The following is a 12,825-nucleotide window of genomic DNA, read 5'->3' as shown; positions in this document are numbered from 1 at the left end:
GGGATCATTCATACGCATTCACACACCAGCAATGCTGGAAACAGGGAGGGTGAGATGTCTTGCCCTAGAATGGCAAATTTAGTTTAGGTTTAAGTTTATTAATTTCTATGGCGCCTTAAAATGACCACAGCCAAAGAAGGCAAAGTACATTAAAAGCTTAAAAACATTAAAAACTACAACTAAGAGGTCAAAACAATTAAAGGTAAAAGTATAAATAAGTTTTATAAAAACATTAGAAAAAAGCTGAGTTTCTCGCTGTATCAAAAGCCTGACTACAGTGTAAAAAAAAGGCTTTGAAAGTTTTTGTTAAAATGGACAGTGAGGATGCTAGCCGAATGCTCATGTGTAGACCACCATGCATTGCGTTAGAACAATTCTTTCCTGTAAAAATAATGCACTGTAATTTATTTTTTATAAACCATCCAAGCTTTCATCATCAGAACACAGTGGATTCACAAATAGTCTTCATGAAATGTTCAGATTTATTGGGTTTTACTTTGGGAAATCTGTTTCATATCATATCATATTTGCTGTTAAAAAAAAAAAAAAACAAGTTGTGAGCAAAGTGATTTTAAAATCCTGGGCACTAGATAGTCCCACACTAAGCAGAAGTTCAGTATTTAGTGAGGGGATTTTGATAAAGCCAGTGAAAAATTCTGCATGTAACACTATGGAAAACACTCTCACCAATCAAGTATTAGCTTGTTGGAGATCCACACCCGTACTGCTGAAAACGGGTTAAAGAGAATCCGTCATCCAAACGCTTCGAATATTGAACGTGAGGACTGACGGCACCACCAACATTTATTTAGGCATCTGATTGATCAGTTTATGAGTTGTTAAACTTGCACTAAAGGAAAGAAATCAATAAAAAATGGGAAGCACACGTTAAAGTGATATCAGAGCTGGAAAAGTTATTCTGACAAACAGGATGACAGAGTAATAGCCATTTATTTCTCTGCAGAAGTCTATGGGATTTTGGCTTCTTGGAACCAGCGGGAACTTCCTGTTTGGAACACAAGGGGGAGAGGTCACTCAGTCTAGTTCTCTTATACTGTCAAATGGTTTATGTGTGCTCTGATAACTCCAGTAGCATCTAAAAAAATAGAAAAAAAGTAATTTTGCAAATTGAAAGACGAAAAACATTTGTGATATATACATATTCAACAACATAAAGAAATAAAAAAAAAAGAAAATTAGAAAACAGGGACACAGGTGCTCAGACAGTGAGTCCAGCCTGTGCTCTTGTTTTCACAAAAGTCATTGTGGTTGTAGTCAAAGGTTTACAGGTCTTTCGTTTTCCCAGGCTCCAGCTGCTCCACAGTTTCACCAAATTAGTCTGACAAATTTTCTATAATTTTAGTGTCAGACTCCTTCAGTCAGAACCACCCCAGCTTTTCCTGGAATGGATAAAGTTTTATATTGAATGTTGCAAATCTAATAGTGTGAACGTCAGCTGCTGTTTGTCTTAGGAAGATAGAAATCATGAGGTTTGTTGAAACCATTCATCCAATATCAAGGTTTTGTCATAACTGTGTATTAAACTGTGTGCTGTCCTGAATAATATTTATTCTAATGAAAGACGGACACATCTAGATTTAATCTCGACTATATTTATTATTTCTTTTGTGGATTTTAAAAGCTGAAGCAATCCAACTACATGGTTTTACCTCTATAATCCCTGACGAAATGTCACGAAAGTAGCAATTTCGCTGAAATGACTAAGACTTGATCCTTGTGATGTGGCCAACATCTAACCTCAAAGTTAAACTGCAGACTTCTCTAATATTACTGCACCTTGAATCGACATAGAGTGTGCTAAAAATATTACGGAAGTCAAAAAAAGGTTTGAACTGGCTTAGATCTGAGCCAGAATCACTACATTAAATGTCTCAGATGATGCCGCATTAACAAAAAAACATCTAACATTCACTCAATGCAAGTGTGAGGTAACAATTTCAACATTTGGCTGAAATCAAAGCCAAAGTTGATGGTTTAACTCAAATGCTCCGAGCAAAAAATATGGCAACATATCATAAGAAGGTGCTTTCATCTCTCCTTTGATATATTTGCAAAATAATGTATGAATGGAAATGGATATTTGCAAAAAAGTTTCATTTTGACAAGTTGACGGCTTTTGTTATCCCTAAAAAACACAATGAGATGATAGGAGGTTTAAGTTATTGTGAAAGCTGATATAAAACAGCTACAAGTTATTTAAGAGAGGAAAATATGTGCAATAACAGTTTGTTTTCTTTTTCTAAATCAAGGTGGTTTATTCTGTTTACTTCTGTCATGGTAAAAGAGATTTTGTGTAATGTACTTCATGTTTAACTTAAAAATAAATCTTTTTATGTTCTTTTACAGAACACAACTAGATTGATAACGTTATGGGTCTTGCTGCCTGTCTGCCTTTAGCGCTAAGTCACCAAGTACAGATCAATTTTCCAAATGGAAGCTAAGCTACAGGGTTTGTGCTGCATGATGCTTGAACTGCTTCTCAGCTGGTGCCTTAAGGGTGTATTCAGACAGGACACATTTGGTCTGCTTAATGTGAACCAGAGTTCCCTTCTCCCCCAATAATCCAGAAAAATTTTCTGTCTGAATGCACCCAAGCGGACCCTGGTCCAGGACCCGAAATCGCTTTAGGACCCATCTTTCAAGATGGTCTTGATTGGTTTCCAATCAGACTAAGCTCTGGTTTGCTCTGAGATTCCTCAGTTTGAATGGGCTTCGTGCGGAGCGGAAAAACTGAACCAAAATGGCCACTGTAGCTGGGAATTACAGAATGTAAACAAAATAGAGGAGACACAGCAGTTCATCTGACCATTCAATTTGGTCAGATGAATGCAGGCTCATTAAAACAATTTTTATTGTGATATGATTGCGTCTTACACTGTTTTCTTTGCAGAAACACTTAGCACACATTTATATCTGCCCCCTCCTCAATACAGCATGCCTCTGCCGTGCCAAAGCAGCGAGCAAAAAGTGTTGTACACAACGTTTCTCTCGTTACTTTGACCCGGCTTTGTAATTCCTGGCCAATGACTGAAGAGATCCGTAGTCACTTTCTTTTGTTCACAAACTTTGGTTTGTAACAGAATGGTCTGCTTGACGGCAGTCTGAAAATAGACCAAAGGCAAGGTTCAGGACTCGATCCGGACCTAATTAGGCACACTCGGTCCGGACCAACGGACTTTTCTAGTGTAAATTACCCCCGAAGATCAAACATCAACTCCAAGCAAATAACTAAACTGCAAGGAGAAGACGTTGAAGTTGTTACAAACATTGACCAATGAATGAGTCAAGCTTTTTCTTAGCCAGAACAAACAGAACAATCTACTGGCCCAACTCTACTGCGAGGGCTACCTGGGCACATGCCTAAGGGCCTCAATATTTTTACGTTCTCTGTTTGCTCTAAAAAACATGCAATGCAGAGAACATTTTAATATATGTCATGATTTTTTCAAAAATATGTTAGATTTCATTTCTAAGAACAGCTGTCAAACATTTTAGCTTAAACTTTTTTTCTTTCAACACCAAGATGACAGTTGCATGAGTGCCTGCTTTGGTATTGTGTTGTGTTGTTCTTAATTTTAAATTTGCCATTGCTTGGTTTTGCATAATGCTTCTCTACTTTTGTCAGTAGTGGCACCTGCTTGGATTTGGAAAAAGGATCTTGAGGTTGTCAAAGGCGGAATTAGGCAAACCATGTTCATATTGCTGAATTGGTGATGATGGTTATATTTTATTTAGGAGATATGTTTGAAAGGGAAAATAAGACTAGATAAAAAAAGAAGAAAAATTAACCTCAATGCTGCATTGACAATGCATTCGCTTAGCTGGTACTCCATAATTGTGATTGGATACCACTGTTTTTTTTCTTTATCTGTATTTTTTCCCTGGGAAATCATTGTAAGTGTATTTGTTTTATTTGTAGAACAACATAAATCATTACGATGGATGTCGTACTTTGATTTATGTCTGTTGTTTTACTGGGAGATGCAGACACAGCAGGGTGCCCTTTGTGGCATTCTCATTTATCTGCACCAAACACAAAGTGACACAGGTTCAGTAACTTCCAGAACTTTCCATGATTGACAACACAGCAAAGCAAGGTTTTGACACCAGTACATAAAAGTGGGGCGCCTTGTGGGAGCTGACACGTGATCCTTGCTATGTGTGTTTTTATTTTATTTGTCTTAAGTAAAAGTCACACAACATGAAAAAAAGTTTCAGGCTTTGCCTCTTTTTGAAAATTACCTGCAGGGATTTCTTTTCTAACTTGTCAACATTTGAGGGGAAAATGCTGTTTGTGGGTAACCTCAGAGTGTTTGGTGAGGGGAATTTGAATAGACATTACAGCTGGATGTAAACTGACCTTTTTATAGCACCAGAGAGCTTTAAAACGAGAGCACTTAGTTTAAATTACAGCTGTAGGTCTGACAGTTTTCTTTTGATGTTGCCTGCCCCTCGGATCCGGTTTAGAAGGTGCAGGAATTTCAGGTACCAACTCCAATTAATTCAAGTGATATTTTATTTATTTTGTGCAGTGGAATATGACAGATACGTATTAATAGTTTATACCTTAGACAGTAGAGAGGCTTCAGTTTGAGGAGGCAGAGAGGATTATCATAGGAGAGGCACAGACCAAGGAACTAAATCTATTTATGTGACTCAGACAACAAAAAATGACTCAAGAATTTGAGTGAATGTGGACTTCTTTTTTTTACAGTTATCGCTTTTTAATACCAATTTACAGGATTTCACTTTCATGCAAGCTCCATCAAAAGTTGAAAAAACGTATTTCTCATATGAAATTATTCAAAAATGTATCAAAAAATAATAAAAAGTTAAATAAGTTTTTGAATAACCCATGTACTTCAAAATACAACTTGATATTACAAATATTAATTTTGAGATAATAAACTCTTCCAAATTTGACCAAAGTTTCTTCACAGCAATCAAACAGTTGAACTGGCTAAATCCGATTTAGAACTGACCCTTGCAGGATTAGCAGAAATCTACAGTTCCCTTTTGGATAGGGTGGTGGCACCAAAGTTCAGCTGTGGCTGGGACTGCCTCCCTGCAGTCGGTGTGGCTCCTTCCTCCAGATAATCGTAGCAGCAGCGGCGGCGGCGGTACAGAGGAGCGAGCGGGAGGTTTGCACCCCGTCACGTGTTGAATAAATCAGATCGTGGAGACGGACGTTCACTGCGCGACCCCCACATCGTTTGGTCTCAGTTACCGAGCTGCAGCTGCGTGTCTGCCAGCAGACGCGCGCGCGCAGGGGGTGTAGATGCATTGATAAGGTCCACTTAAAAGAAGGGAAGTTTTTCCACAAGTTTTTCATCTTCAGTTTTTAGTAAACTCGCAAGGAATATATCAAACTCAAAACAGAAGACATTCTTTTGTTTTTTTATTCCTATCTGCGATGGATTGGATGTAACTTTGCGCACAATCTTTTTTGCAGTTAGTGAAGTTGTTTTGGATATTTTAGAATCTGTTCATCATCAGAACAACGTCGGAGAGGAACAAATGACTGTAAGTATCTAAAAAAAAGTCCATCCACAAGTATTTGAGGTGGAGAAGTTGTTCTACTCTTCTGTGGAGGGATGTGGGAAACATCTCCGCTGCATATCTGCGGCTCTGTCATCATCATCCTTCAGTGTCTTCAGGCATTCTCATGCGTTGTTTAAAAACAGGCACCCAATTAACAAAAGTTGTTCAAGAAATAAGGAAAATTTTCTCTTTGCAGTGCACATCTTCATGCTGCAAAAGGATGCTCTGTTACCTAAAATATTTTTGCACCGAATGGACATCTTTCCTTTTGGCATACAGACGCCCCGAGCATGTCGGCCGCTTTGAGGAGCAGCCAGAAAATGTAACAGCCTGTTTTGTCTCCCGATTAAAGCCACGCAGAGACAGAGACATTCCTTTGGAAGTGCTCAGCCCGTGGATTTGTTGGATGCTTTGCCGCTGCTGCAGCACATGTGCCTTGAGTCCAGTTTACCAAACATTTACGCACAGGAGGGCTCCCCGATTCCATGGCAGAGTTGTGCTCACTGACCGCAAAGATGCCTTCCTTTTCCCTCATTTGTTTCATTAAACATTCAACAAAAAAGTTAGGAGCTTGCTGGTTGCCATGGTGAAGCTTTAGTTTTTTTTTTTTCCTGCTGTTGGTTGTTGCACTGTTGGAAGAAAAGCTTTTGTACATTTTACTTTTTGATCACATTTCTTTGAAATTGATGCATCGATATAAGTTTGACTTTGACTTATAGACTTATAGAATATGATTTGGTGATTGCAACCAGTGCGAAAGTCAAGTTTTGGCAGTTTCTTGGTTAAAATAAAACCTATAGTTCACAAGTAAAACTCTTCAACGGTGTTGAATAAAAGCCACCATAGATTTGTGCAACAATCCAAGAATTATGTCATGGATCCATGGGACAGTCCATGATATAACCATATCCATATTTCTCCCACTGTCCTGCACACATGCTGTTGAAGCTAGCAGTCCCTGTTCTGTAGCAAGCCAGTCAAAAAACACAGAATGTCTATATCTTTCCCAGCGTCGCTGCATCAACAACAGCCAGACCATTTTTTGCTCTGGAAACTTGCCTTCCTGTGGTTTGACTCATCCTACTGCGGTGTCATCATAATCAGAAGTGTACTAAAACATTGGTTTTTGGGGGTGTTGCAGCAGAGAGCTGCCATCTCTGGAGTTCATTTGATCTATCCTGTGAAAATAAACAGCCTACATCCCAGTGCCAAGCAAGAAAACAACAGAAGTGATGTGAAAAGTCTCACACGAAAGCACACAGTTGTTCAAATGTGAGGTGAACTTTTACCTGAAGCTGTTGCAACTCTGCTACTGTAACCTGAAGTGTGTGTGGTTTAAATTTGCAGCACTTTGATCTGCGTGTTTTTTTTTTTTGTCAGACTAAAAGACTGTGAGGGTTACAGAGTGAGATTTTTCCACACTTTCTTTGCTAATCTCAGGAAATGCCCATTCTTCTGATGACTTTCCATATCCACATGCTTTATAAAGGCTAAAAAGACTATTCAAGCCCAGAGACACAGTCTGGCAATCATTCAGATCATTTGCGTTTGCTTTGTGCTAAGCCTGTCATCCTCGTGTCCAGGCAATCTGCAGTTCTGTCTGTGGTTTCCATTATGGCTCCATTGAGCTTCAGGCAGGCTGGCATGGTTTTGAAACCACAGACATTTTCTTTGAGTTAACTGGAATCCCAGCATGCTCATTTTACAAAGTCTATCACTGGGCTTGTTCCTCTGGACTTCTTGGTAGAAAAAATGATTTGCTTTTGCCATTAAAAGTTATCTGCACATAAATAAAATAAAAAGAAAAACAAAAAAATAGATGTGTACTTTCTTTCAACTGAATCAGGAATGCACATCATGTTGGATGATTATTATTTATGGGAAGTTCTCCAACATGTTGCCCCAGATATGGTGTTATGATTTTTTTTTTTATTTAAGATTACAGTCTAAATAATATATCTAGCAGTGTTTTGACAAAAGTTTTTTTTCTTTTTCTTTTCTTTAGTTGGCAGTGCTTTAAGGAATGCTATAGACTAGCGCTTTTTCTTTTGTTTCATAGGAATCAGGATGTTGCCAAACCACTGATCTGCTTGTTTTGACGATGGTTCAAGAAGAAAAATAATACTTAAAAAGGGCAAATAAGCAAATATAAATAGAGTAAAACTGGCTTTTTTTTTATTGAACTGGATTTCACAAAGTAGTTGGATGTTTTCCCTTAAAGTCCATCTGCAGTTTAGTCAGCTGATTTAGTAAAAAAAACCCCGAAGTAACTGGATGAATTTTTATGTGAATGCTCACAAGAAAAATGCCAATCAAAAATACCAATTTCTTCACAAGGAAGGCTCTTGGACTAATTCTCTGGTAATTACATGTGCCATATTTAAAAACATTATTAATACTTACGCACTAGTGAGAGCTGCTTAATTTGATCTGTGTCAATTATGCAAAATAAGTGAAAAATCTTTATCAGTTTTTCCAAGGAGCTTCTTCTTTTTTCCAGATTTTTTCCCCTGCAGCTCTGTGAATGATTAATATATCCAGGTTGCTTAGTGAGCACCACGTTTTAGAATTAAGACTCATCGTGCCTCTGCTGGTGGGTAAAAGGGATTAACAACAGATTATTATTGGATATAGTTGGTGTCTTTTTCATCTTTTTTAAAGGCTTTGCAGCATCACATTGAAATCTTTTGAGACCATCTGTTGTTCTCAATCTGCAATTGTGCAATTATCCTCCTCAGCAGCGTCTGCTGTATCCATTAGCCTGTGCTGCTCCGCAGAGGTCCTCCAGTTGGACTAGAAAGTGCATTATTTCAGTTGTGGTATTTGGTATAAGATCCAGGCCTTGAAAAGCTATCTTTGGTGCTTTGAGACTTTAAAGTTAAGATTATGTTGAATTTTTGTGTTTTTGGCTGTCATGAAATGCTCATATACATTTACACGCATTTGGCAGAGAATGGCTAGAAAACCCTAGATAATGAATTTTAGGAGTTTCAGGATCTCTTTGAAAGTAATTCGATTTAAAAAATAAGAATTCAAGTTGTGTGTATTAATAATCCTTTACTGTTGAATATTACAAGATCAGTAAAAATGCTTTGATTCATACTTTATGTTGCAAAACAACATTCAAGGACTTTTAATTTTTCGTTTTGTGTCGAATTCTAGCTGATTTATGACTTTAGAGTTAGCATGTCCTGTGTTGTGGGCTCTGAATCATGGCAGACTGAAATTAGCCCTGGAATCATGTGTGCATATGGCCAACTTCCAGAGGACCTCAATTACAATGCTGCAGAGCCAGAAAAAGGGAAAGAGGTAGACTGTGTGGAGCCCTTCAATTCTGCCGTAGCCTGCTACTCTGTCACTCAAACACACTGTTACCACCGTGGCTAAGACAGATCACCGCACTACGTTCAGGAACACATGGGAGGCATTTAGTCAGTGGAAAACAGACATATACTATCACACACAGGCAAACCTCTTTAATACAGGTGTTACTCCAACCACTAGGGGGAGTCTTGAAGAGCTTTTTTTTTGGTTCAACCGCAATCTGTAGACATTTTCTCAAAAACAAAAACAACAATATATATATATATATATATATATATATATATATATATATATATATATATATATATATATATATATATATATATATATATATATATATATATATATATATATATATATATATATATATATATAATTTTCTGCTTTTGAAGTGTTCTGTGGGTTCCAGCTATACATTGTTTGCTAAACTCTTCATTCTTACTTACATATGATGCAGGTTTGAAAAAAGTCCAAAACTTTTTTTTACTGTTTTTGCAAGGAATTTTTTATTTTTTTCAGTCTCTTAATTTTTTATGTCAGTTCTCTCATTCTCTCACTTTGATATCCTCGCCCAATGAGAATCAAATACTTAAAGTGTTCCCCTGGAAGTTATTTTACTCTCTCCATTCACGAGAGCTAAACATGTTGGCAGTATTAAACTAGTCTCTAACCAGCCTGTTGCTGTGGAGGACCTGCTGGGTATTCTGGCAAACAATTTCTTGCACCTTTTTAATTAAAGCTGAATAGCAAAAGACACAGGCCTTCTGTATGTATCGGTATGCTGTGGTTGCGGGGTTTGAAGCTTTTTTAGGAAAGAAGAGCACTTTGGTACAGGGAGAAGCAAGGTGTTGACTTTTTAGTTAAACTAACAGAAAAATGCAATGTGCCAGCTCTTTTGTTTATGCTGTGGTAAGGAACGGAGCCAGTAAAATATATAGGTAGGTGTTACAGACAGATTTTTCTTAAGCAAACTTACTAGATAAATATTAGGAAATATTTATTTTAGTTTTTGCTGCTGTAAGATTTCAAAACTGTTACCCAATTTTTCCCTTTTTGTGTCTCTTCAGGTTTAAGACCAAGGAGCAGAGATGAAAGCAGCTGTCAGAGGTTTTGGAAAGTCCACAATGGATCCTTTGCAACATGAAGGCTGGTGCAGCAAAAGGATTGTACTTATGATGTATTTGGCCTTAGAGCTGATCACATGCCACTCAACTCTGATTCTTGGTTCTCTTGAACTACAGCTTGATGAGGAACAACCAGCTGGAACAATTGTGGGGGACATCAGTGCGGGACTTCCACCTGGCATTACTGCTTCTTTGTACTTCATTTCAGACCATGAGGGCACAGGAGTGGGCAGTGATTTAGACATTGATGAAAGTACGGGCATTATTAAAACGGCCAAAGTTCTGGACCGAGAGCTGAGGGACAGATACAACTTCATTGCAGTCACCATGACAGGTGTAACGGTGGAGGTAACTATCAAGGTCAATGACATAAACGACCATGCCCCAAAATTTCCAAGAAAAAGAGCAAAGTTTCAAATTCCTGAGCAGACGGCGATTGGCACAAGATTTCCTCTTGAGCCAGCTGTTGATAAGGATAAGGGCCAGCTTACAACACAGGGCTACCTTATCAAGGATGGAAACACTGGCCAGGCATTCACCTTGGAAACCAGGAGGGGAAGTAATGAAGTTCTCTACTTGGACTTGGTAGTTAATACCATTCTAGATCGAGAGAAAAGGTCAACCTATACCTTAACTTTGGAAGCTTTTGATGGTGGTTCCCCAATAAGAACTGATCAGATGACGTTAGATATTACTGTACAAGATATTAATGACAATGCTCCAGTTTTCCAACAGAGCCGCTATCACACTATAATATCGGAGAACCTCCAGCCTGGTAACAGCATCCTACAGGTGTTTGCCTCAGATTCTGATGAGGGACAAAATGGAATGGTGTCATATGAAATCAATCGAAGACAAAGTGACCCAGACCAGTATTTTGTCATAGACTCTCACTCTGGCGTTATCACCTTGAACAAACCTCTGGACTTTGAGATGAGGAGAGTCCATGAGCTGGTGATCCAAGCTCAGGACAACGCAACACAGCCAGAAGTGAGCAACGCCTTTGTCACAGTCCACGTAAGAGACTACAATGACAACCAGCCTACAATGACTATCATCTTTCTGAGTGAAGATGGATCTCCCAGAATTTCAGAAGGAGCACAGCCAGGCCAGTATGTTGCCCGAATCTCTGTCACTGACCCAGACTATGGAGAGTATGCCAATGTCAACGTTTCCCTTGAAGGCGGGGATGGAAAGTTCGCTCTTACCACCAAAGATAGCATTATTTACCTTGTTTGTGTAGACCAGATTCTGGACCGGGAGGAGAGAGACACGTATGAGCTGAGGGTGATGGCTACAGACTCCGGGTCACCTCCTCTCAGAGCAGAGTCCTCCTTTATCATTGAAGTGACTGACGTCAATGACAATCCCCCTCTGTTTGACCAGCCAGTGTACAGACAGGCCATCCCTGAAGTGGTCTTCCCAGGGAGCTTTGTGTTACAGGTAACCGCCAGAGATAAAGACCAGGGGCCCAACGGGGACATTAGTTACAGCATCCTGAAAGACCAAAGTGTCTACCACAGCTGGTTCAGCATAGATTCTGTAACAGGCATTATCACTACTTCATCCCAGCTGGATTATGAAAAAAATCCCAATCCAAGTATAACCGTGGTGGCCAGTGATGGTGGAAACCCACCCCTTTCTTCCACTGCAGTGGTGAACATCTTACTTCAGGATATTAATGACAATGAGCCCGTATTTGAGAGAAACTTCTACAACGTGTCTATCAAGGAGAACACAGCACCTGGAACCTGCATTCTTGAGGTAGGACTTTATTTAGACCTTTTTTTTTCACTAAATATGATATTTGATATGGTGAACTCTTTTGTATGAGGCCACTTAGAGCCTCTCCACACAACAAGGGGGCAATTGAAAAAAAACCCAACCAATGTAGCCATACTGCATAAAAGATCATTTTTTTACATCATTTGTTGAATTCTTCCTTTGAGGAAAGTCATTTTTTAATGAAAAAGCTGTTGAAATTGGACGAGCGCAGCGAAGATTTACCTGCAGTTTTAGGCCAACGTGATCTTCGCTTTGGCTGTCCTCTCCTTTACCTCTGAAAAGGTTTCCAGGGTTACAGACAGACTTTTTCAAAGCACTCCTCAGACAAAAAGTTTTTTTTGCAAACGCACAGGCAGAGACAAATTTGGAGTTTTATTTAAGGAAAATATATGTTCCTTCCCTCCTACAGGGTACTTTAATGAGAGTTTTTTGAACAGGAATGAAAAATAAAACACATTTGGCTTGATGAATTAAAGGTCATACAAATAACACTTCATTTAACTGCAGTCTAGAAAATATGGCTTTCTCCAGTTGATGTTGGCTATTGTATGAAACGGACTGCAATTATAAAGGGGGGAGAAAGAAACTCAACTCATGTTAAAAGGATTTCTCATTTCAACAGGCTTGTTTTGTTACATATATATTTAAGGATGGATACAGGTTAAAAATACATTTGGCAAGTGTCTGCAGTGCTATTGCATTAGTTAGGGAGGTGTATAGAGCAGTCCAGATGGGCCTAGCGGATCATATCTTGGCCCGAGCTTAGGCTATGGGAGTGGGAGTGGTGAAGGAAGACACATGCCTTACTGCAATACCTGGCTTGAGGGTTCTCATATAAGCTGGGATGATTCATATGGGAGGTCCCCATATTGTAAATCATAAGAACCACGAGTCTAAGTATGAATAGAAGCCATCAGAGGCTATAGCTACAGAAGTCAAAAAATGAATGAAAGAATTATTAAGATATGTATGTACTTTGGGAGGAGTCCAGGATGTACCCTCCCTTTTTCCCAGTGACAGCGAGGACAGG

At 38.8% G+C, this 12,825-nt stretch overlaps 1 protein-coding gene across 1 annotated transcript in view; it reads left to right on the top strand.

The window, feature by feature from the left end:
• Positions 1–5,056: 5,056 nt before the first annotated feature.
• Positions 5,057–12,825, top strand: part of LOC101175097 (protocadherin-16) — a 96,941-nt gene continuing 89,172 nt past the window's right edge. Inside the window, exons 1-2 of the mRNA XM_023961582.2 lie at positions 5,057–5,544; positions 9,954–11,774. Of these exons, the coding sequence (XP_023817350.1) occupies positions 9,975–11,774 (1,800 nt within the window). The 5' untranslated portion in view covers positions 5,057–5,544; positions 9,954–9,974. The remainder of the gene's footprint in view (positions 5,545–9,953; positions 11,775–12,825) is intronic.

This window comes from Oryzias latipes, chromosome 13 (assembly GCF_053564925.1).
Source record: "Oryzias latipes strain Hd-rR chromosome 13, Olatipes_Hd-rR_3.1".
NCBI lineage: Eukaryota > Metazoa > Chordata > Actinopteri > Beloniformes > Adrianichthyidae > Oryzias > Oryzias latipes.
The sequence above is the reverse complement of the archived record's forward strand: the minus strand, read 5'-3'. Positions and strand labels throughout refer to the sequence as shown.